This window comes from Stegodyphus dumicola, chromosome 10 (genome assembly GCF_044657685.1).
Source record: "Stegodyphus dumicola isolate Sdum_Otavi_A_Nest chromosome 10, ASM4465768v1".
Classification (NCBI taxonomy): Eukaryota; Metazoa; Arthropoda; class Arachnida; order Araneae; family Eresidae; genus Stegodyphus; species Stegodyphus dumicola.
In genome coordinates, this window is record NC_140777.1 from 70,193,609 (window position 1) to 70,221,021 (window position 27,413).

Here is a 27,413-nt window from a genome sequence, read left to right on the forward strand (position 1 = left end):
AATTCCGCCTCATATTCCTGTATTGCAAACGTGATATCGATTCTCGTACAACAGAAACAGAAATGTCCTTATCAAAAGACCAATACATTTTTTCTTGAGGTAAAGAATGATATTCTGTAAGCAATAATATTCCAATAAATCTTCTTATATAGGGTTCAGATGCAATAAATTCTGGGCATTTTTTGAGCGTATATATTTGTCTGTTCAACGAGAAAAGAGTAAATGTCTAAACCAAAAAGAAAATCGAAAATCTGTGCACTAGTTTTACCTTGTGTTTTGTCTTTTATAATTTCTCTTCTATCTCTTTCTTCATGTTCTTCCTGAGACATAACTAACAGTTCCTCTTTTTATCCACTTCAAGATCTCAGTCTTCTGCTCTTTAAACTTTTTAGTATGACTATAACTGCTTTTAGAAGGCTGAAACTTACATCTTAAGTGAATTTCAACTTCCCCAGCAGTATCAGTTGGTAAAATATCATTATCATTGTTTAAAACATTGTCATTCCTTTCTTTTTCGTCACTAGCCTCTGCAATTTCTGGGGGAACAACAATATCAGTTTCATTCTGGTCATTATTAACATTATCATCAACTGTTTCTTCATCAGAAAGTCTTTGAAGGGCTTCTTCTAATGTAAGATACCTCATTCTAGGCACTTTTAAACAACCAGAACATGAACCAGAACATCAAAGGAATGAGTGAAAAAGGAGATTGACTACCCGTTTCCTGCTGACGTTGCGTCAACGCAACACCTGTTTTCCCTTCCTTCCCAACACAAATATAAACATCTGACTGATGTAATGCTCTGATAAACGGTGACCTTGACTAAATATAGATCACTCATAAAGACGGCAATTCTTTCGTTAAATATTTTCGGCAAAAATACCCGGTCGAAAATTTTGCTTAAAGTATGAGATTAATTATTATATACAAAATGATTGTTGAAGGCAAATATTTTTTTACAAAAATAATCTTCATAATATTCCCTACACAAAATCATCTGCTGGTATAAAATATCTTAGGTAGTTATATTTATATACGCATTTATTTTGACCGTTGCTTCAACGAAACACCAGCGGTTAATGGGTTAAGAAAAAATAATTAGAGAAACGAGAGAAATCATAAGACACTTATTTCTTTTCTAAATAGCATCATTGTTAAATGGTAACTGTATTGGAGAAACATCTGAAGTGCTAACGTGCTAAATTCATTTCCATTGATAAATAAATCGTGTTTAACACAAAAATATATTGAATTATTTCTATGGAGGGTTGCGTTAATAAAGACTGATATTAAACGCAACGGCAGTTCACAGTTTACATTCCTCATGTGATTACAATTGTATAACACATAAAAAGTTCTCATAATACAGGACATCTCTCAATGCAGGGATTCCTCGCCTTTTTATACCTTAGGGTACATTCTGGAATAACAGTCGGCTACTGGCAATTTATTTTTTCAAGGTATATTTATATGCTGACATAAATAATAATACACATCACATACAAAAAATTATCTTACTCTTACGCAAGATAAATAAATATTAAATAACACAAGCAAAAGGTTACAAATACTACGGTTTACAATTTATTAGTATTAAAATTCTTAATAAAAATGTAATTCTTAAAATTAGTGTAATATATGGCATTACATTTCATTCATCATTTCTCCACAATTAGAAAAGTATGGTGATATTTCTGTCTGAAAGCATTCATCGTCCGCTGTAAGTCGAGATTTGCATTTTGGTTTTATGCTACTTATTATTGAAAAGAATGATTCATATAGGTATACTGAACCAAGAAACGGTTTTGTCTTGTTTGATGCTCTTTTCAAGAATGAATCTGTTTCTGTCAGCTATATTGTAGAAATTCGCATCTCATACCTTCGATTTTATAACAGTGATATTTTTAAGATCCAAAATGTTTAGCTCCAGTTCTTCTGTTCTTGCTTGAATACAACCTGCAATGTATGTACTTAGAACCGAAAGAATTACTGTTGAAATCGTTTTTCGAACTGGTCTTGAGGTAATTAAAAGTTGATGTCAAATGAGGACAAGTCAATTTTAGCTCCGCCTAGCATTTAATTTCATCAAAAATATTAAACAATTTAGCTTTAAACCGCTTAAATTTGGATTGGAATTAGGATTGGAAATTATTCAAAAAACATCTTCCATTGGAGAACTGGATTTTCTAGAGGCATTTCACATTCATAAAAATCTTTCTGTTTTAGTTAACGATCCTAATTCCAATCCAAATTTGCCTTCGGCTTTTAGACAAATTATGTTTTAGTTCTGGTTTCGCCAACAGATGGCGCCACTTGCTCATTCTTGTTCAGGCTTTCTTATCTTATCTAATCATTATTTCCTATCTTGTTCATTTGCGGTTTTGCAGCTGAAGATGGTGGTTCGGTAAAATCATCGAAACTAGTCCTGTGAAAATTTTGTAAATATTACGCTGATTTTTGTTGTTTGACTTCTGAATTAGTATTTATTCGGCGTGTTATTGTGTCTTAATTACTAAAGTTAAGTTACTAAATGCTATTTTCATCGTAACTGCTAACTGTGCAGTGTCTGATATATCTATAAACTCCTCAAACTGTAATGAAAACCATTCATATAATTTCCAAGTCCCGCTGTAACTGAGTTTACACGTCTTTTGAAATGCATATATTCGTCTTGTGTTATCTGTCAACTGCAAGTCTTGCATTGCTCAAATAATCTCCTATTTCTTAGAAAATCACTGAAATAAGCAATCGGCACCAGTTAAATATACTTCTTTTAACAATTCACAACACTAGAAAAGCCTTTATTTGTGGCATGAAATAAAGAAGCTTTGAATTTGTGGCATGAAATAAAGACTCTTAAATTCATTATGAAGAAGAATCTTTGCGAGCATGTGAAAATTTTTTAAAGAAGAAATATTGGCATTTTTAAATTTGACCATAGGCTTAGTGAATTCTTATTTCAGATTTAAGCAAATAAGTCTTATTAAAAGTTGCATGCATTTTCTGAAAAATGACGTTCATTACTATGTTTTCTCAGCATTGCAACTCTACTGCCGCACAACAAACAAACACATTTATATGGTTCTTACCTGCATTAAAATTACAGGTTTTTGTCTTTTACTTGAGTCAACCATTTTGGAGTTAAAATAACAAACTATACAAAATCAAGAAGTAGAAGACACCACAAATAAAGTAGGAAACAATTGCACTAAAATATATGAACATTTAGCTAACTACAATTACATTCCTCTCGTAGAACACCAACATTATAACACCACAGTGCAGCACAAATAATTACGTTGTGCGTGTGGCGCCATCTAGGAACAGTGAATTCAAATAATTTTAATGCGTGTATATTTGATATTTTATAATCTTTAACAACAACAACAAAAATAATAATAATAAAAAAAAAAGTCAAATTGGCAAATTTTTCAGGACCATAGTTTCAAAGCGGAACAATTCCTGGTACACGTAGATGTCTGCCAAGCTCATTTAAACTTTTAAATGTTAAACAGATTATTACTAATAAATATTTTTTAAACATATATGCTTATATTTCTCTAACTAATTGCTAACTATAAAAAATTTTATATTGAACAGTTAATTTTTTTATCGTGGTCGCACAGCATCGGGCATAGTAAAACCAACGGTGGGGGGGGGGAACAGTGCCGGTGGGCATACTTTTGGGGTCCTATGTCTTAATACTTTAATACAGGAAGTTAGAAATTATTGTATCTTCCTTTTAAATTAGCGACTAAAATTTTCCATAAAATTTGCATTTTTGAAATTTACTTTTCATTATTTATCCCTAAAATATATTCAGAATTTTGAATAAAATTTGACGAATTTGTTTCTCTTGCTAGTTCTAGTCTGCGAAAATACTGTTCACTAAATTAAAAAATTAAAAAATCTGATGTGTACACCACATGGCTTCCTTGTACGGAATATTAAATTATACGCTTTTCTCCTGCACTTTATTTAAACATACTGAATTAACAGTTAACGAATTTTGAATTAAATCTGCTTCGTCGATAGCGCATAAACCACAATAGAGTAAATGCAGTCTTTAAAGTTCACTGTATTTAATTACCATAAACACTTCGGATCTAGGTTCATTTAACAGCATTACATTTAATTGATTTATAACTCAGAGGGCACAAAAATTATATCATCTGAAGAATTACCACAATTCCTGTTCAAATACTATAATAAATCTAAAACGATGTACAAAAAAATTAAACAAAAGGAAACCTAATGCGCGGACGCTACTAATTAATTCAGTTCTCACTTCGCGGCATAAATACATAAAACTTCAAAATATTTTCATTAAAACTTGAAAGATGTAGAAAAACATAAACCACCAAGTACAGTTAAAACAACTAAAAATAAATTTTTACAATTAAAATTACAGTTTCTATACAAAAACAAGCTAATAACTTAATAGATAATTCCAGAATGAATTAAGTATAATTTCATTCGCAATAATAAAAGAAGACGTTACTTTGTTGTTGTAAAGCTTAGTTTATCTAGATTGGCCGAAAATCCAGTATTCTGCTAAGTTTCAAACGTAAACAAATATGGCTGCTATGGTAATCAAACATTAGGCTTAGCCATACTTAAAAACTTTTAAATTGTTGATAAGTCCACAATTATTGCATGCAAGTTAACTAATCTCATAAAAACTTTACTTGAAAAATAAGAACAACATAATTCAATCATAAAGCAAAAAATGCAAATTTACATACATATAAGAATAAAGAAACCGAGTTCACTGAACATAGTAACAGAGTGGATATACATACGTATAGATGTCACGAAACAAATCTCTTCAGAATTCATTCTAAATCCGATTTATAATTGTTTTTTTGGGGAAAGAGTACTTTATTCTGTCCTTACGTACAGATGTCACGCATAAATATTGTTAAATTGTCTTCGTTAGCGGTCAAAATGGGTATTTTCGTTGAAATATGATACCCGAAATTTTTCGCGATTACAATATTTCCTTTTTACTTCGTACAAGGAAGTAAAAAGATAAAATGAAGAAAATATAAAAAGCAGGATAAAGAAAAGATTTAAAGCTAAAATAAAAGCAATATTTTCTCAAAAACGATTTAAGAAAATAAATTCAATAGAATATTTTTAATTTCTAACATTCAGATAAGTTACACTCATTTTGATTTTTTACGCTACAAAGCCATAAAAATTGCATTCTTTAAAAAATAGAAAAAGTTTAATTTATGAACTTGAAGGACGCCAAAACATTCGTAATTTCTGAGCAACCATTAAAAAACGAAAATGAAGCAACTGCTGATTTCCTTAACGTTTAGTAATAATTTATTAGTGATTGAATTTTTATGTAACTTTCAGTTTTTATGTACATTTTAAAAAAGTGCAGAAGAATTTCAAAAAATTTTGTATTAAACGATTGTCATTTGTATAACAGTATAAGAGAAACAGCTTGTATGGATTAAAAAAAACTGTTTTACCAGTAAACTCAGCATATTTGGACCATTCATAATCCATTCATAATGCTCCACTGGAAAAGCCCAGCACCTACCGTAAATAAAAAAAAAACAGGCTTTATTATTTTACAATAAGAAGTAAAATACTTCTAAATGACATATCTGATACCTGAATTAAGTAATTACATTTTAAATACATAAAGGTGACTATAAAGTTCAACTTCATCCTAATCATATTGTAAAATTAACAATCTAAATTTCAAATTAACATTCTCAAAGCTTCCAATATTAATCACTCATGAAAATAACAAAGAAAAATACTTATTAATATTTTCATTTTACGTGAAAATTTGATCAAATGGAATTCTCAGCTGGGGTTCTGCAACGAGTTATTAGAAATACTGTAGCATGAAAAAACTTTCCATGTAATAAAAATTATACGCTGTGATTCGCAATCCAAAAATACGCTTAGTAATGAAAATAAAATTCTTTGATACCCTTTTAGTTTTTGCTACACTAATTTCCAACTTAACTCACAGTTTTCTACTTGTTTGAGTTTATTAATCAAATAAGTTATTAGATTATTTTAATCGTTGAATATTTACTTCCACGTTCTTTTAAATTTATGAAAACTTCCTACTGAATTACCTTGCTTCTAAGACGCATTAATACTTCCTCCAAATATTTGGAAAATGGGAAGAAAACCTATTTTCTTAATAATGACTGAACTTGGGGAAGATAAATTATGGAGTAGAAAAGTATAACACAAAAGAAAATTCAATTAAGTGACAGAAAATTAAGTTACTGTGAAGTAATTGCAAATAAAGATGTCGAAGATAGAGTTTCCCGCTAAGGTTGGTACTCTGTTGTTATGTATGAAAAAAAATCGTTTGAGTAAGGAAAAGACAAAAGAATTATTGGATCTGTGAGAAACAGCAAGGGAGTAGTCAAGATTAGATGTAACAAGCAGACTAGAAAATTCTTTATTCCAGCAACAACCAGCATTCAGCTGCGCATGGTTTTATTCTCCGTTGCTTGCTCTAATTTAATTTCACTGCATTTTAATAGCGGTACAGATAGTAATCTGATTGCAGGAAAGTACAACCTTAAAGAAGAGATACCGGCTTGTATTAACTTCCTACATGATAAATGTCACTAAAACACCTAGGAACATTGCACGTTTTGGCTAAAAGAAAATGAACTTTAATCTCTAGAGAAATATATGACCAAAAAAGATGTTATTGTATAACAAAAACATCAGCTTAATTGTCAAACTTAGTGTGTTTTATGTCTTTTAATCATTACGGCTGTGATTATATCTGTAATGATAAAAGAAGACTTTGTGGGAAACGTTCTCTAGCGCATAGAGAAAAATAATTAGGAACATCTTCCGAAGTTGAATCAGTTAAACAAACAAAAAAAAAAAAAAAAAAAAAATACCACACAAATAAATAATGATACAAAAATTAGACAATAATAATATAAAAAGTTGAAACTTTTCTGACTGACAGTTTTATGGAATGACTGAACTGTTGTTAAAGTCAGTTATTTATAATATTCGAATGTACAGGGGTTGGACAAAAATATGGAAACACCTTTAAAAAAACATGTTTCTTTGCTTAATATGGTGTAGGAAACCCATTGGCATCCAAAACAGCTTGCAATCTTCTCGGAATGGATAAATACAGTTCCTGTATGTTTGCCAAGGGAATACTATACCATTCTTCCTGCAAAACGGTGGCATGTTCAGATAACGATGTTGGCGGTGGATAACGAGAACGCACTTTCCGTTTCAATGTAGACCACAAAGGTTCGATAATATTCAGGTTTGGTGACTGTGGTGGCCAGGGGAGATGGGACAACTCATCCTCGTGCTCAGAAAACCAGTCCTGGACAATGTGAGCTGTGTGAACAGGGGTTTTGGTGTCTTGGAAGACACCATCACCATCGGGGAACAAAGTTTGTACCATGGGATGAACTTGATCGGTCAAAATATTCACATAAGTCTTGGCAGTCATATGCCTTGACACAGTTATCATGGAGCTAGCAGAGAACCACGATATGGCTGCCCAAACCATAACAGAACCCCCGCCATGTTTCACTCTTGGCAACAAGCAGTCTGTATTATAGGCTTGAGATGGCGTTCTCCAGACGTAAACTCGGCCAGAAGTCGGAAACAATGTGAAAGAACACTCGTCAGACCATATTACTCGTTTCCACTGCTCTAAAGTCCAGGCTTTATGACTTAAACACCACCTTTTCCTGTTACGGGCATTAGCATCACTGATGAGTGGCTTCTCAATTGCAGCACGGCCAGCAATTCCCTGTTTATGAAGCTCCCTTCTAATTGTTTTGGTACTCACAGGGTTCGGTAACACAACATTCATTTCAGCAGTAACTTTTGCAGCTGTGGTCTTCTTATTTTTCGTCACAATTGCCCTTAATGATCGTCTGTCACGATCACTCAGGACACATTTTCGTCCGCGCTGTGATTTAGCAGATGATGTTTTTCCGCTTTTCAAATATGCGGAATAAATCTTCGATACAGTACATCTTGAAACACTAAACACCTCGGCTATCTTGCTTACGGAAGCACCTACCATACGTGCTCCAACAATTTGCCCACGTTCGAAGTCTGTTAACTCTGACATAATGCAATGACAACCTCACATAACAGTACTCCGACAAAAACTGAACTGTTTAGCACATTTACGAAGTTGTATAGGTCGCGTCAGTAATCAAAATGGCCAGCGCCACCTACATATTTCATTAAAATCAATCTTTCTTTTCAAACATGCATTTCACAAGGTGTTTCCATATTTTTGTCCATCCACTGTATGTTTCTGTAAGTTATATTACACTTTCAAAATTTTCGTTATTAGCAACAATCAATTGCGATTACCTTTTACAGATAAATTACAATTGGGAATTTTTTGTTTAATGCAATTCCTTTATACGACAATCTTTTTAGATCAAAGAGGCAATGTGCCCAGAAGGGCTATAAATTTCGTTCCGGTATTTTGCGCCCTCCACTGTAAAACAGCGTTTCATTTTTCAAATTGTTGCCGACAAATATTAGAGCCCTGCATTACACTTAAAGAGATTAAATAAATCCCAAATTGTAAATTTCGAATTTGTTTTTATTATCGACTGCAATTTTTGTAAAACTTTTAACGAATTTTTGATCAACAAACTCAATGATTTTAAAGCGAGCAATGGCAACACTGCACGAAACAAAATTTTAACTTCAGCGCGTGAGACTGTGTATTAGAAACTCTAAAGATGTACTCTTTTTAAACCATTTTTTAAATTGCTGTTGAATTGGATTTTATAGTTTATGGGCGAGGAACATGATATTCAATAAATAAAGGTAAGGCGGAAAACGTTAAAAAAACGCACCTTTGGACGTAATGTAATATAAAATTTGAAAGCTTTCAGGTTTTATCTTGTTGTAAAAATGTTTAAATAATAAAATTTAATAATACAGCTTTGGAATTGGAGATTTAAAAATTGGGCTTCCAAGTGCCCGTGTTTGGTTGGAAGACTGTTATTCAAAAGTTGATGGCTCTAGGTACCGTTGTTTTTTCACAATGCGAGAAACATTCATGCATTCATCAAGATTCTTCATTATTTAGTTTCTTTAAATCTAGTACATGGCGGCCATATTTGGTGGCAACATTTTGAAAAGTGAATCGTGGCAAAATGCCGTTTTGAAGGGTTAATAATTCTGATAATATTTTTCAGTAATTACTTTGCTTATTACAATTTGTTTTCACCCTGAAAGGTATTTGAAGTTTAAATGCAGTGTATTTCTATTAAAATATATCACGTGAAAAAGTAGTCGCAGAAAATCTTTAGAAGTTGTAATCAAGTTAGAGCAACCACTTTTAAAAAGACTAGCAAGACACCATTAGCGTTAGAAGTGTAATTAATTTATACAAAAAATATTTTAGGAAGCCTAATTAAGGGCACCAGTGAAGTGAAGTAATCGACCACTGCAACAGAAAATATTAGTATAGGAGTTGTATTTGTGTCCTGTACGGAACAACTAAATTGCAAAACCTAAACTGCTTTAACCTAATTAACAAGACTGCAACAGTAATGCGATTCGTTCTTGCAACTCAACATCTCTGCAACATAAGCGGGGCGTGTTATACGTAAATTTTTGTATACTGTAATTGGGCAACTTAACGCAGTCAATGAGGTGGTCAAAACGCTATCACGTTATATGCCATATTTTCTTAATAAAGATCGAATTTGATCTTTATTAAGAATTCGATCTTTATTAAGAAATGAATTAAAAATGACAGATCTTAAGATCATTCATTTTTAATCACCTTGCATGGCAACGTGATATTTTACAGGCTGTTCGTAACATTTTTTAGACGAATTTGCTTCGCTATGAAAAAATCGCCTTCTTGAAAATTTTTCTTTTAAATGCAGCTATAGTTTTAAAAATAAATTATTGTCTGCTACGTTATAGCTTTGTTTTCATACAAAATGGAGCTTTTAAAGAAGCAGTAGATGGGAGGCTATGTCTGTGCTCTTTCCGAAGGAAGTTATTCGTATCTTGTTATTAAAAAACAATGTGGAAGCCATGGGCTTTCGATATCTAAAGCTAAGATAGGTATTATTGCCAATAGGAAAGGAAAACAAATGTTAGTGTTTGGCTTCAAATGGATAATTTGTGCAAAATACATAACCAAAGAAAAAAACGGGATGCTTCGAATGTTGCAAACGTGAGAATTTAAATGTTAAAAGAAAATCTTCGAAGTTAAAGGATAGTTGCATAACCATTAAAACATTCAGTATCAACTGTAAACAAAGTGATGAATTCTCATTTGAATCTTAAAAAGGGGAAAAAATATAATGTGCATCGTCTTTCTCGATGACATATCACCGAACGCAGAACGCGCTGCAAAATTCTTCATTAAAAACATTCATCGGATAAAAATGAAAAAATAAAGTCACAGTAAATGAATCTTGGGTGTATTTAAGCGACTGGAATAAAAAGAAATGCATTTATTATCATAAAAGAGGAGAAAAAATATTTATAACATTATTCAAAGAAGCTAAAGAACGTTTTACAAAGAGTTATGCTGCTTGTTCTTCTTATAACGGCAAATTAAAAATAATTACAGTGGAGAAAAATGTTAAGATCAAATCCACATGGTATCAGGCACATATTGTATTCTCAATTTTCAAATAGGAAATACCTTCTGTTTACCCATAGGGCCATCAGTCAGTAGAACTGCATCCAGAAAAAGCAAGCAGTCACATGTCAAAATCCACTGTGTATTTCCTGGCAACAATGGAAAAAGAAACGGGTATCGAAGCCATACCGCTCATTAATATCCCTAATAAATATCTTCATGTATTGCTCTTGGATTTTTGCGCTTTTGGAGAGGATTGCCCAAACGTTGACCTACAACCCTCTTTGGACACTGGCAAACTGTTCAAAAAGAATTAGATAAAATACATCTTCGGATTCTACAGATAGCTTTATTCTCTTGAAATTACGGTGTAGAAAGAGATGAAGAGTATAAGAGTTATCAAATAAAACATTTAAAACACAAAAAGTTTAGGTAACGTGTTTCTTTAAATAAAATGGATATCTACAATGTAATTAAATTTTGACTTAGAAACTTTGATTATGAATTGAAATGAAACCAATCGTTTTCTGTATCAAAAGATGCATTTATATTGCTATGAAATGTACAGGCGCGGTAAGATGGCTTCCTCGCAAAGCAGTTTTAGGGTTGCCATAAAATAGCAAGGGAAAGCAGGATTGCCACATTGGGAGAGAAAGCGCTCATTTGGCGAAATTTGACGACACAAAATTGGCGATATGCCATGGACGGTAGGAGAACCTTCTGGAACGAATTCTTACCGGTTCAGCCCAGAATGTTCTCAAACACAAGCCGAAAGCTATACAAACTCTGCTGGCCCGCAGTCAGTGTGTAAGTGCCTCGGTTAGCGAGCTGATAGTCAATATCGAGTTGGTGTCTCGTCTAGCGACTCAATCCCTGCGGAGTCGATCGCGTTGACAGCCGGGCAGCGAGTGCCGACTGGGTCGTCGAGTGCACCGAAAGAGTCTCGCAGTGTATCGCGGTTAGTGCATCGTCGAGAGAGCGTGTTGAGCTCCGGGAACGACTGAACCGAAAAGTCGGGAACTGTGCTCAGTGTGTCGTCGAGTGCATCGCGAGTTGTAGCGTGGAGAGTCTCGAGAGTACGTAGAATTCCGAAAACGACCAAGCAGAGTCGGGAGCTGTACTCTGGCGCTTTGCAGTGAAGCTGTTTCTACTGTGATAGTTTGATAACCTGAAAGCTGTGTCGCTGATTGCGTCAGCGTATTTATAGTAGATCTTCGACGACTGTAATAGGTGACTTTGAAGCTGTCCTGATTAATAGCGGCTAAATAAAGTGTGTTTCAATACTTCATCAAGTAGTATTGTCATTATTCACTCCAAATCCATACGAACCGCTTACGAACGTAACAATATATAAATGTAAAAAGACGTGAGAAGTGAGTTTTCAATCGCTTATTTTTGCTGCAATTAAAAGATCCGAATATTTTCTTTTCTTTCCCTTTTTAGTTTTCTTAATCGCTCCCTCCTTTTTTTAATCATGAGATTTTAAATCTAGAAAGTATACTTCATTCTTGAAGCCACTTTTGTATATTTATATCACCGATTAATATGGAGCTAATTTTAAATCTTTATGATCTTTGAAATAGTTACGCTCAATATTTCTCACTTCAAAAACCTATTTTTAAAAGTAAATGATAAAAGTTAAAATAGATATATAAAACTCTGAATTACCTAATGCAAAGCACATATTGAAATATAATATCGAGCTCACAAAATGAATCAACATATATTTTTAATAACATTATTGGTTAGTTTTACCTTCACACCAGAAAATATTTTGACCAACTTTGAAGATTGAAAGCTGCAGAAAACCGTAAAGATTTCAGAAAAAGTAAGCAACACAGGTGCGCAATTAATGTATCATGAAATATGCAAAAGTGAACAAATTTGTACAAAGAAACCGTGGGCACTAAAATACCGCCGAAGCTGCTTTTGTTTTTTTTGCAAATCTTCGAGCGTTGGCGTAAATATCCCATCTAATACATAAGAACAGTATATTTGACGTGCTTCTAATACTTAATAAATAATAGAGTAATCTGTTGTTTATTTATCCAATAATTAGAATTGCTTTGATCTTTCTGCACATTATTTACGTGAAATCACAGAGCACGCAAGGTGTAGAACCTTCTTTTTCGCATTGAAAAATTTGGCACACAGTACGTACTAATGTCTTTTATATCAATACATATTACTTACAATAATCCGCTTTCTTTTCGTACAGTAATGGGAACACACTAACCTCTATTTTTAATTTCAAGTACAGTTATAAAATATTTTGATAAAATATTGTAACATAAATTGCAAGTTTCACATTTAAAATACACATTTTTAGAAAGAAAATTAAACGAATATTTGAAAAATAATCTTAGAAGTTTTTTAATATAATTTTGGTACTTTTTAAAAGTAAATGAAGGGAAATTTTTCAGTTTAATCATTCAAAGACATTTCTAATTCTTCACTTCAGATGTTATAACATACAAAACAGGACCGGTAAAAGATAACGAAATGAAAAATTGGTACGTACGTACTATCGCAACCATCTTGGCGTGATTTGGTGATTTTTTACAAAATAAAATGTAAAAGGTACTTAGCATGTGCAAGTTGGTGGTTTTTGCGCCTTTTTCTCGGAAAGATTCCCAAACAATCGATATTTATAATAACTTTGGTATAAAAATATCAACATAGGAAAAGAAAGCATACTTTCACAATTTAAAATAAAAATCTGAATTATTAAATAAGGATTATGTCATACATTAAAAAAAGCCCTAACAATCTTCTTCTCAATCTTTCTGTAATTTATTTTCGTTAGTCTTCTCCCGAAGTACACAGTGATCTGTTTTCACCTATAAAACATCAGAGAATTGCGGAGAATATGCTTCGTGTAATCGTTGGCAACAGCAGCTGTCTAGAAAACGCATTTCTTAGTTTTTCCCTTTAGAAAATGTTCAGCAAAATTCTATAAAACTGCCGAAATTTTGCTGTAGTTTCTTCCATTGCTAGCGAATTCCTCAAGCTCATATTTTAAAATTAAGTTCAAAGTAAAAAAATATCACGATTTGCATATAAAATCCGTTGGAACTTGGAATACAAAAAAAATAGAACGAATATCAAAATGCCGGCGTTTTCTGACTCAAACGATCGTTATGAGCATGGTTGCTGGAAGAATGGTTATGCGCACGGTTGCCAGAGTTTGGCACTTTCAGAAATATTTGGCTACTTCTATTAAGATGGTTGTGATAGTACGTAAGTACATATTTTGAAGTAAAATCTCAGAATAAGAATATAATTTCTAAGCAAGAATTGTTTTTGAAAAAAGATTGATCATTGACTTCAGTAAAGAATAAGCATAGAAAATTCTTACTTTTCATCTTCCATGGTCTTCCTTAAAATTGCATAAATTCCAACTGGAACTATTGGTAAAACTGAAAGAAAAATACTATTAATAGTAATAGATAAAAATTACGAAGTATATTAATTAATGCTCTTTAGTTTTATTACTTTTATATATAAGTGCAGAACAAGAAGAATTATGCAAGTACAAGTCTTTATCATAATCTGAAATTCATTCATACACTAAATTTGAAAGCAAAAACCGATTTTTAATTTGATAAATTAGCGATATTAAGAAACACAACTCTTATTATCAAAGGTTTCAAATACTGTTTACATTGTAGGAATGTGTGGCATTGCTATATGATACAAAACAATTTTTTGACTTTAAAATACGCGCTTAGATTCAGTCAACCGTAAATTGTCCGTCTGAAAGAAAAGACGGCTTATAGAATTGATAGAAGTCATTCAAGTTTTAGCAATCGGAGAATCTGCCTTCGAGTTGGCCGCTCGTACATGATGTGCAGAGTGACCTCACTTTACATAAATGGGGAAACTGTTAATGCTTCCTGCGCTCAAGAAACTAATTAACTTGACATTTTTTATTTAATAATATATTCTTTAATTAAAAAAATAATTACTTATTGGATAATAGCTAAACATATGATAGCCCTCATATATACGAACTTTTACAGTATGGAACGAACTATTCAGTCAATAATTCGGGAAGCAAAAAAATACCGTACTGGTGTATGTTATGTAAATTTAGAGGAGGAGTCTGAAATCAAAATTTTCACACAGTCATATAAATACAGACTAATTTTACATGAAATATCGTTTATTAATTTCTTTTTTAAATATATATTCTTAATTTTGCACAATTTATGTCATAGACATCCTTTGGGAAGAGGCAGAGAAACATATTTTAAACATGTCGGCATCGCATGAGCGTCATATCCTGTGCCTGAAGAAGATAAAAAAAATCTGCCACCTCTGAAAATAAAGTCTTCTATTTGCTTCCTGAGCGCAAGAAAGGTGACCAAGGCAAAGTTTCTTTGTGAATTCCCTGAAATGTAGTTTACACGTCAAAAGTGTTGGCAAAACTCATAAACAGGTAATTATTTGAGGAAGAATGGAAGAAGGTGTGTAAGACTCCTTATCTAAATGGAGTTGCGGTTGATTTTATAATCTGTTCTTTACAAAATTGAATCAGAAAAATTGGGTTACTGAAATTTATGGTATCGATATATTGACAGAATGCTTACCGAAAAACAAAACAAAACAAAAAGATATGAACCAGTATTTCGAAACTTTTGAGGCCATACTGTGAGGAAGATACTGAACTCCTGAATCACATAGTCACGAGAGCAGAGATCGATGTTCATAAAACGCTTGAGCCACTAGCCACTAGCGTGATAGCACACGTCAGCCTCAAAGACAGTAAAATTCAAACAGTTGGACTTAGCTCAATATTATGGCATTGGTATTCTGCGGTAGACGCAAAGTTTTATTGGTGGTCTTCACGCTGCAAGAGGCAACACTACGGTAATGGGTAACATCTGGTTACAGGTTACAACATCGCAGCAAAAACATCGCGGGAGAAAACATTATCCTACAAAACAATTGTGGGAGAAAAGAAAACAAGGAAAAACACCACGTTTCTTAAACATTGTGGTACAAAACATCGTCGCCGAAAATAAAGTGATTCAGAAACATGCCAGTTTTAAAACATCGAAGTAAAACATATCGTGATAAAATATAAAGCACATACAAATCATCGATAACGATAAAATCGCAGGCACGTGTTTTTCAGGCTTTAAAAGTTGCAAATTCATATTCGTATAATGCTTTGCAAGCGGAAAAGAGAATAAGGAATATTTCTACCTTTATATTTTATATTTTTTGAATAATTAATATATATTTTTGCTAACTTGCTAATAAAGCAGTCAAAAGCTGAAAATGAAAATGTAGTGCGTGAAAATGTAAGTAGAAATCTAATGCTATGTAGCAGTATATACGTATTGATGCTATGTAGGTGCATATAATAAATGCTATGCAGTTAAAAGAATTTTAAATTTATGTAGACTGAGAAAAAGAAAATAGTGACAGTTCGGTACCTCCCGTTCTACTGGGCCGATTGGCAAAATTAAACATGCGTTTTTCATGTCTCGAAAGATATGTATTAGACTTATATATAGTATTGTTCTAATATGAGTATTTTGACATAAAATCGGACTTTTTCTGAAATGACATGCCACTATTTTTCCATACTTGGATTCGACGACTCAAATTATGCCCGACTGTTAAGTTTTGTAAAAATCGCACGAGTAGTTTTTAAAAAATTAACTCCTCAATGTTAATTGAATTTGATATGTATTTGTTAATCTCTATTTTTTATTAAACTTATTCTTCCTTTCACATTTCGAAATTTAGGTCCATTTCAAATAAAAGTTTTGCCATCATCTTAAAGTAAATGTATTTCTAAGCATAGCAGCAAAAAAGTATACTTTTTTTTTCAAGATTTCCTAAGTTATACGTGAATTTACATTTTGGCGCGTTTTGAAATTTGGCGTATTTATTATTAGCGATAATAACGAAAACGTGGTTTACGCACTTTGTTAAAACTATTTGAAAGTATGAACGATGACTTTTTTTCCGCTCGTGGATAGTGATGAAGAAGGAAAGGAAAATAGGTTGCTATAAATTAAAATGTTCGCCAAGCGAATTATTCTTGGCGAAAAGTGAAAAAAATCGCCAAGATAAATTTTTAACCTTCTCCAGAAATTTCTCATAAAAAATTACGTAATTTAATATGTAGGCATAATTTGTGTCGTAGAAGCGAAATTTGGGAAAACTGATTTTGTGTCAAAATACCTACTATATAAGAACAAAGCTATATATAAATCGAATATATATCTGAAGTTGCGCTTTCGAGACATTGAAAACGCAATTTGAATTTCGTCAATCGGAGCAGTAGAACGAGAGATATAAAAATGTCCCCCCTATTTTTGCGCAGTGTACCTAATTATTAAAAATCATTATTTAATTAATCCCATTTATAAATTTGTCTTAGCAGTTTTAGATGAAAGCTATAAAAATTAGAAAAGGAAAGCTAAATAATTACATAATAATTTTCATATAAGTTACCTATATGAAAATTACTTGAATAATTATTAAACAAGTAAAATTAATTTTGTTTACGTGTGCTAATCTAATATTACTAGTAAAAACTATGTCCTGTTTTATTTCAGTTGATTCTTCTTCTTAAAAGTGTCGTTAACATTTTTATGTACAGCATCGTTTGGATGTTGATTTAGTTGTGACGAAGCATGTCAAGGAGAAGTAACTTCCGATCCATTTTCAGCTTTTGAATGATAAAGATTCCTTTTTGCTTTTTTAGGAAAAAAATTATTAATTAATCCAAAAATATGAAATATAGAGTTAAAATGTTCCTTACCTTTATCTGCGATTACAAATCATTATGCGAATACGCATTTACAACCTTTAAAGCCTGAAAAATACATGTCTGCCGTGTTATCATCATGCGATGATTCGTAGGTGCTTTGTTTTTTACCATGAAGTTTTAAAACTGCGGTATTTTTAACCGCTTTATTTTTGACGATGACTTTGTACAGCACGATGTTTCAAAACTGCCATATTTTTTCCTTGGTTTCGTTTCTCCCACAATGCTTTGTACGAAGATGTGCTCGCTTTGTTTTCTCCGCGACGTTTTCGTCCGCGTTGTTCTCTCCGCGATGTTTTCGGCGGACAACCATATTATCAAGCTTCGAGGCAACTTCACTGCACAGTTCAAAATTAACTTCACAACAGTTTGTTAGCCAAAGTTCAGTTTCTTCAGGAGAGTGCGTTGTCTGGTACTTCTTCTGAAACACAGTTTCTGGTGGAATGTTTTTGCTTATAGAATTGAATCATTCCTCAACAGCCCAAACCTGATACCAAAACACTGCACTTCTTTCTGCATCTGAAAAGTGTTCCACCAGCAAACGTTTTCAAGCGGAGGTGAAATCAGAGGTTCGAAAGTAATAATCTCAAACCGCCGACTTCTGTGTCACGTGCCTACAAAAAGTTCTCCCAAATTACGGTATATATTTCAACAGCAACTGAAAATTTGTGGAATGTAGCTGAAGGATGAGAAGAAGCTATAAAGCATCCGAAATGTTTAATAATTTAATTTTTGTTATATTTTAGACTGCAAAAGATGGACAAGACTGCATGTGCCAGATAAGGGTTAGTGACCCAAAATACTAACCAAATATATAAAAGTAGGGTAGCAACAAATACTATATCAATCCGAAATATAATATTTACAGTAATATTATTTGATTGAGGTTGTGGAGGCTTATTTCCAAATAGAAATTACTTGCTACAAATATTAATAATAAAATAAAGGTTGGGCGTTGAGAGAATAAGAGTTATGCGCATGAAAACGAGAAACTTGTTATCTGGTCAGACTATTCGCCAATCAGACGCAGAGAGTTTTATCTTATGGAGGTATCTACTAGAAACTCTATGCCATTTTGACTTCTAAGTGGAAAGCATTAAGAGGCTAAATTCTAATTATTTGGCCAATATTTCAAAGTGTTCTCTAGGATCTTTAATCAATATACAGACTTATATACAAGGTACCCCATCAAGATCGCCCAAATTCTTCATAGCCAAATTCTTTACTTGCAATAGATAAAACATGCCCAAAGCAATGTACCTACTATATGACACCATAGCTTTCGAGATAAACGCGAAAGAAAAATACAACCTCATATACGATGAAAAAAAATTCATTGGAAATATGGATATTGTTATTTGCATATCCATATGGAAGATGTTCAAAATGTCAAACGGGCATTGCGAAACATGCATGCACCCGCCGTGGAATGACGTCAAGCCGTTGTTTAAACCTTATTTAAAATGCTGCATCTAGAAGCTAATGCTAATCTTGTCATGGCGATAATTCATTCTGTGCATGTATGATGGAATACTCAGCCGAGTGGATTACGTGTGGGGGGTTCGACTTTGTGCCCCCCCACGATCGCCAAATCTAAAACATTTGGATTTCCTTTATGGGTCATTTGAAGGAATTAGTCTATCGAGAGCCATACATTACAGAAAGTGACTTTGTTGTTCGTCTTCATGCTGGTGGACTTCACTTTAGTGCACACCATGCCACTGCAAAGTATTCATTCAGCCAATCTGGGACGCGGGTCTGCATGCCTTTATATGCGCGGGGAACATTTTGAATACCTTCTATGTAAACACATGAAAATATTGCTTTTCAAGTTTCCAATAAAATATTTTGTTTCTTGCATCAGTTCTGACAACATACTTTGCTTTCGCATTTATCTCAGAAACTATGGGGCATGCAAGTAAAGGTTTTGGGTATATTTTACGTATTCCAAGCAAGGAATCTGGTTTTGCACAGTTTGGTCGGTCTTGATGGGACACTCTGTATAACAGCTCGAATATGCCTGAATACGTTTAAGAACAACTGACATTCTGTGATGAGTACAATAATCGTAGACACAGATCTTAAATATCAGGTCCATAATGCTCTACCCCACGCAAACAACGCACAGCTCACTTCAGGAGCCAGAAAATTTAACAATATATATAGGAATTCTAATAATTCTATATTATTCAAACGGAAATACTGAAAAAGCAACGAATCTCATCTTCTTTCTTATACTTCACTTGTCTTGAACATATCCTAAAGAAAACTGAGTACTGCGCCTTCTAATGCGAAATCTCTAAATTATTTGGCTACAATCAGAGACTTTTTTTCTATTCCATCGGAGCATCTTTACTAGAAAGATGTATCTTACGTGTTTCGAAACTGATTGCTTATCTATTGAGCTGGCCCAAAAGTTCTGACGTTTATTTAAGTGGAAATTTTGCGTTAAAACTAAAATATTTTGACAGTGCGTTTTATAATATTCGCTAGAGAATTATGTGCTCTACGAAACAGTGTGTTTAGTTTTTTTATGCTGATACACGTTTCATTCTATTCATGTCGTTAAAATAAAGTATTAAGTCTACAAAAAAAGAGTATTTTTAGACATCTGCTTTCTGCGTTTATTGAGCTGCCAAAGCCATAGAAGTTAATCGTAAGATTTGTGAAGTGTATGGCAAAGAAGCGATGCCTGTTAGGACGGCACAAAATTTATTTCAGCTATTCAAAAACTGCGATTTCTACCGTCGAAACACTGAACAGTTTGCTGAACGTCGGGAAGAAGATGTAAAGACCAACGGAGAATGCATTATTGATTGATTTGTTGGTCATTTTGTAGAGTCACTAGAATTTTTTTTTTTTTTGAAGCAGGAAAAATAAAAAAATGAGCAATGCTCTCGCCAGGACTAGAACTTGGACCTCTCATATACGCGCCGAGTATGCTTTGAATTACACCACGAAGGCATGCGGAAAGAAGGGAGAAAATACCTTTTGTGGGAAACTTAACTAAAAAATACCGCCAGTACATATAAATAAACCCAGTACTATCGGGCTTGAAATTTAATAATTATCCACCTACCAGTTTAAAGGGACTCCTACACCTTAAACCCCTTATGATCTTCGAATATGTGACTGTTGCAAGAATTGGGATATTTTATTAATTTTAAAAGCAATTACTTCCAACGTTTTACAGATGACTACATAATATAGCTGCTTTGGTAACTAGTAACCAGAAAGTTTGTGTTGCTACAAATATTGTTGTAATATAATCCGCTTGGTGACAAAATGTTTCGTCATGTTTCCACCTTGCGCGCATGATATTTTAAAAATGGCTAATGGTACATACTTGAAATTGAATGAAATTATTTATATGGGCACTATTTTCGACCTGAACTAAAAATCTGATGAATATCTTAATATTAAAAATTTTTATTTACGAAAACATTACAGAATTTTTAATAAACTTCATTTTATAAACTCAACTCCAAATAACTTTAACATGAAATTCTTAGAATTTTTGTTTCACAGTATTTTGTTTCACTGCACGCTGGGCCGGTATCCAGAGGTCCGTGGTTCGACTCGCGGCGAAGGCGGTTGCTAATTTTTCATCTTTTCTGCTTCCACTTAACCTAATGACTCTACAAGTGGCGCCCGAACTAAAAGGGTTGTGGATGATGATTCTCCGCACCCAGGATTTGGCGACTAAAACCCTAGTCGTCCTTTAAAAAGGGGAGCATATAAAGTATTTCTCCCACTTCCCTAGCGTTAGGGCCGGTATCCAGAGGTCCGTGGTTCGATTCCCGGCGAAGGCGGTTGCTAATTTTTCATCTCTGGCTTCCCCCCCCAAAAAAATCCCAATGTCTCTACAACAGCAGTTTCCAAATGTTATAAAAGCTATATATTAAATATTGAATTAAATTATGCAACATAATGTTTTAAACTATGCGCACAAGGTGGAAACATGACGAAAAATTTTGTCACAAAGCGGATTGCATTATAAAAATATTTGAGGCAATACAAACTTTCTGATTACTATTTCAGAAAGCAGCATATTATGTAGTCAGCTGTAAAAAGTTTTAGGTATTCTGAATTTTATTACATATCTTTTCGAATGTGTTTTGATAAAAAGAAAATTTCACACTTCTTTCGAAAAAAGTAAATACTGATATCCCGTAACGCACACACAAACAGATGAAAAGCATAGTGCATTGCATCGATATTTGTCCGAAAAGTTTCTAAGAAAAATATGGTATGCTATGCTTATCCCATGTATCATGCGCTGTTATCATAGGGTTCCCATGAGGTTCCTTGCTTTCTGGAAGTATTGATTTATTGCGAAAAACATCAGAAATATTTCTTAACATTCTACTCTTAGGATACTATTTTCACATCTTTCTATTCTTCCTGAAATAATATCTTGGTACACTCGGAATATTCGTATATTTTTCAGAGAATCAATTTAATATATAATCAGAACATTTCCTTAAGGGAGTATATCAGTCGTCATATTAAAATTAGGATAGTGGTGTTTAATACATCATCATGGTATAATTATGTTTGTATTCATGTCACATATTGACTTATTCAGTGTAATCAAAAAGATACGGTGTGAAATAAAGATATGAAAATAAGTGCTAGAATTTATTATGAGTGTAGAAGGTTATGTGAATATTTTTAAAGAAATTTTAGAATAATTTATATTGCATGAAAACCATAACCTGTTAATAATTATGATTAAAGCGCTTTCACTCTCTAAAGTATTTATAGTGCTCAAATATAAAATACTAGCCGCTACAGGGCCAGCCTTCGTCTGGCTTTTAAATGTACCAGGAAATGTGCCTAAAGGAAACACTAAATTTAAAAACTGCACAGAATTTTACTCTGCAGAACAACTTTATAAAAAAAAAGAATAAAAAAAGAAAAACAGAAATTATAATAAAAAAGTGTTATATGTAAAAAAATTGCAATGAAATAAGCAATATTTCTTAACGCAAATATTAATTATCCTAGTAAATAAATTAACCAACTCCCCGTTGCAAAATCTTAAAAATTCAATGGTGTAAAGGAAGTTAAGAACTCTGTTTCCGAAAAAGTCCTGCAAAACCTTTCATATAATTAAAATTATATATGATTAAAACATAATACAAAAAAAAATACAATGAAATAAGCAATAAACCTAATTTTTTTCAAGAGAAAAGAGTCAGTAGTTGCAAAAAACGTATTTCTAAAAAAATGAAACTATCATAAGAAAGCAATAACCAATCAAAATTATGCTTTTCGGATGGCATAGTTAAAAAAATACAAACCTCTTTGCCATTAGCTAATAAAGAGAGAGAAAGAAAAAAATATGCAATATAAATTATTCTAAAATTTCTTTAAAAATATTCACATAACCTTCTACACTTCTGATAATAAATTCTTTCTGTTGTGCCTTGCGATATGCATGTGCGTCAGGATAAGATTGCGATGTGCATGCTGCGTGTATAATTAATAATATTTTATCTCATATTTTCAACAGTCAACAGTCCAGTATACAAAGCACTGAATGAAAAACTGTTGCCAAAACCACACTTCTAAAAGAATGAAACTATACAAAATGATACGATTTCATCAAAAAAGATAAAATAAAAAAAAATCTGAATCGAATTTTGATAAAATCGCTTCGAGGGGCACTGGCTCTTGTCTAGATGCGCCTAGTCACCATATTTAGTAGCTCTGGTTCTACTAGCGTACGCGCAACACGAACGAAAGCACGAAAACACACACAAGCAGACTCTTTCTTTTATTATATGTAGCGAATTTTAAATAATTTAAATTTTTGTAATTTGTTTGAAATTGATTTCTTTGTATGCAGTTACTTAATTAAAAGCAGTACTTGGCAAAACAACTTCTAAGTATTTTTGATACAGGTTTTACATTTTTTTATTATAACCAATGCTAAAATTATATTTTATTCGTTTCTTTGCAACACAGTTGATTTGAATCCCGTGTTGTCTTTTTTGAATTTATTATTTTCGATTTCAGGTGGCACAGGCACACAATCTCTAGCGCACACAGGTTAGGAAGCGAAAATTTACTCTCCATCAGTAAATCTTCCTATTCTTTCCTATGATTCCCTCTATTTTAACCTTTGCGGCTAACAAAAATTCTTTACCTTCAAAGCATAATTATCTCTTTCACTGTATTTTATCACATTTCACATAATAGAAAGCAATCTTATGTTCATTTTGTATACTAATAATACGCATTTGCCAAACCCTGGTCTCTTCCGTATGGTAGCTGTCAGGAAGATTAAACTGTAAGTCAAATATCTCCTTCTGCCAACTATGGATAACTACCTGGATGCATGGAATTGTAATTTGCTTGCATTAGGAAAAAATTTTGAAACCTTCCAACTTTGTACCTTTATCATTATCATTATTTTCAAATTCTTCTTATTTATATCATTGTTATATCTTGTTGATTTATGCTACACTTGCGTTATTTTCATGGATCAAAGCGTTTTTGAAACTATGTATTATATCTAAATCTTGACATATACTTTGAATCAAAAATTTTGGCGCACATTTACTATATATATGATTTTATTATTCATTATTTCCAAACACGAAATGCAGGAAACCACAGAATGAGCATGTCTATGTCTATGTCTTATCACTTCGTAAGAGGCTATAGACCATTAACGGCCTTTACCAATGTATCATACTTGACTTTTAAATGCTTGACGAATCGAGTAAGTTGTATCCAGTAATATGGAAGTACTTGTGCACATGCTATGCTAGAACTCAGAGATTACTAGCGACGGAGGCTCCTGTGCCGCAGTCCGTAGAATAAGTAAATTTTGAGCAAATGAGGCGTCGTGTGGCGCCATCTATTAGTTGGGATGAAAAGCATTTTATTTGACTGGAGCTCTGGTTGCGCCATCTCTTGCAGGATGTATTGTAAGGCATTTTAAAAATTTCATAAAAAATATTCTTCTGATAAGCAATAATTGAAAAGTGAAATGATGAAAAACACAATTTGCTGTATATTGAAACTTTTCACAAGCGTAAAAACTATTTACATACAAAGTCTACCTGCTTTGGAAGGAACAAAGTCCATAGCGCATTGTAATTTGATAAGTAAATCTATAAGTAAAGAAAATGAAGTAAAATCTTGGCTAAACAGAATGAGCAGCTGTTCCGTCTGAAAGACTTTCAGAATTTTCTGCTCATTTAGCGGCTTTTATATTTTCTAAAAGTAATATAATAATATTACAAAAGTAGAACTATTATCACTAAGATTATAAGCCACTTTTGTGACTGCTACCTACGTTAATAACATTAATAGGTAAAAAAATTATAAATAAAAATGAGAATTATACTGCTTTGAGACTGTCGCTGTTTGTAATAAGATAGTTCGTTAGAGTTTGAAGATTCTGACAAAGAGTTAAATGTTCCTGAGAATCTGCTGCTCTTCACGAGCATTCTTTATTGTAAAGGGCGAAAAATGTAGATCTTTGGTTGTTTGACTCTGAAAAAGGTAGTGGTCTAATGTTCTTGGTAAGCCACAAATGCAACTGTCTGTGTTATGTTTTTCACCAAAACGTATTAACCTTTTGAAGACGAAATGGTCATTATAGTGGCCATAGAATCCTGTCTTTGAAAAGACGGGGTTGTCCACTTTAGTGGCCATGTCTTTTCCCCCCATTTTCCAGGCTGAAAAGTAAAATGTAAAATTTGACGTCCCTGGGGTTTTAACCACTTGTCCCTTTCAAAGGTCTTTCTTTTGCGACATAGATGCACCCCTCTGAGAATCCATTAAACTACGAACAAGAATCTTTGTTGCAAGGTGGTGATTTCTTAAAGGTGGGAAAGCATTCGGTTCAAGATTCCCCGTCCTTTGGTAGCTTTTACTGCTACCAAAGCCCCGGCCGCAAAAGGTTAAATAGGCCACAAAAGGTCTGTGGGCTATTAGAACATAAGTCACTGCACTATTTGTAGAAACTAATTTACGTGAGAGGATGGGTAAGAAGGTAAATATACTTCTTCCAGTGACTTCAACTGTACTAGACAAGGAAATAATTGATGTTAAAAGACTGTTTGCAGCCTTTCGTGCTAGTTGATCAGCGATCTCATTGCCAACAGTGCCCACATGGGCACGTGTTTGCAGCCTTTCGAGCTAGTTGATCAGCGATCTCATTGCCAACAGTGCCCACATGGGCACGTGTTTGCAGCCTTTCGAGCTAGTTGATCAGCGATCTCATTGCCAACAGTGCCCACATGGGCACGTGTTTGCAGCCTTTCGAGCTAGTTGATCAGCGATCTCATTGCCAACAGTGCCCACATGGGCACGTGTTTGCAGCCTTTCGAGCTAGTTGATCAGCGATCTCATTGCCAACAGTGCCCACATGGGCACGTGTTTGCAGCCTTTCGAGCTAGTTGATCAGCGATCTCATTGCCAACAGTGCGCACATGGGCACGTGTCCAACAAAATTTTGGTTTTATTGTTGTTGCTTATGCTCACTTGTCAGACGTAGTCAGCACAAGCCCATCCAATTCCTCGAGGCAAGGAGCGCTAGATTACGCCAGCCATTGGCAATAGCATTGAGCACCTTTCAGGTGACAGTGCGATTTAGCTCAGATCTCCCCCCCCCCGAATTTTAGGGAGAGCACCCCGACGGAAAGGGTCCGAGGATCTCTCACCCATCTCTCCTTCCACCAAACCACACGAGAATACTTTCGACTCACCGCATATTTAGAGTGCCGCCATTCTGCACCGACACTATGCATTTACAAACAGTCATGCCTTTTCCGAGTTTCGATCCCGAGCCTTTCGGCGCGCCAGTCAGCGACGCTAACCACTAACAGTTGGGCGGCTTTGTTTTTGTCCCTGTTGAATAAGGAATTAACAGATAATCAGTTTCTCTCACTAATGGAGGGCGACATAGCCCTACTATAGCTTGAAGACTTGAAGCTCTATAATCCGAAGAGAAGGAACCTCCAAATACAAACAAAGCGTTCTGGTGTTGTGATTATCTCACTTGTTTGACACTAGCATCACCACAAGCCCATGAAATTTATCGTCACAAGGTGTAACAAATTGCTCCTGTCATTAGCAAGAAGAGCCTTGAGCACCATGCAAGTGACAGTGCGACTTCAGTTCAGCCCATAATTTTGATGGAGAGAACCCCTGGGGGACGAGTCCAAGAGTACCCAACCTCTCGAGAGCACTTTCGACTCGCCACATATTTAAAGTGCCCCATGCCCCTCAGACACCATACATTAACAAACAAGTATGCCTTCTCCGGGATTCGAACATGGGCGCTTTAGTGGGGAAGTCATCGTCACTACCCACTATCCTAGTTAGGCAAAAAGCGTTCTGCAGATTATATATATTTCGGGAAACGTACATTTAGAACATACATTTATTTACATGTTTTAAGTGACTGGATGTCTTTATGTTCTGATGACATAAAAAGTATCTCCCTGATTACATGTAGTTCTGCAAGCAAAATCCATGTCAACTAGTCGATATATTAAAATTTTCCACACGCTGTGGAAAGTTACGTAACTTTATCGTAGACGCATGACTTTATATATAAAAATAAAAAAGAAATTAGAAATGAACAATAAAATAGGCTTTCGGATATGAGAATTTGGGTCCCTTGATTAACCATTCAAAAGTAATGCAGTCTTCACCGATACATGATTCATATTCACTTATATATTACATGTACTTATACTTATGTTTAGAAGTTAGGGTATAGTCTCGTATTCACGTTATTGAATAACAAATTGCCAGAGGCAGTTTAATAGAATTAGCTGTGAACAAATAATGTTAGACAGCAATTTAAACGTTACTGAAATTACCTACTGATAATTATGAGTAATAGACGTGAAAGTAGGGCATGCACAAATTTGACGTTGCGAGATAATGCCCAAAATGAGGTAGATTGAAAGTTCATCTCGAATGGATATACAAGTAGTAGGGCGAGTGGTCGTGCTGGTAATTGTAAGTAGGATAAT

General features: G+C 33.7%; 1 protein-coding gene across 4 annotated transcripts in view; it reads right to left on the minus strand.

Annotated features, from left to right (window-relative positions):
* The window catches only part of LOC118193720 (calcitonin gene-related peptide type 1 receptor-like), a 666,801-nt gene that overhangs the window by 54,128 nt on the left and 585,260 nt on the right, over nt 1-27,413 (minus strand). For all 4 annotated transcript variants that reach the window (XM_085825063.1, XM_085825062.1, XM_085825065.1 and 1 more), the window contains 2 exons: nt 13,975-14,035; nt 5,488-5,554 (listed from right to left, as the gene is read on the minus strand). In XM_085825063.1, the coding sequence (XP_085681189.1) occupies nt 5,488-5,554; nt 13,975-14,035 (128 nt within the window). The remainder of the gene's footprint in view (nt 1-5,487; nt 5,555-13,974; nt 14,036-27,413) is intronic.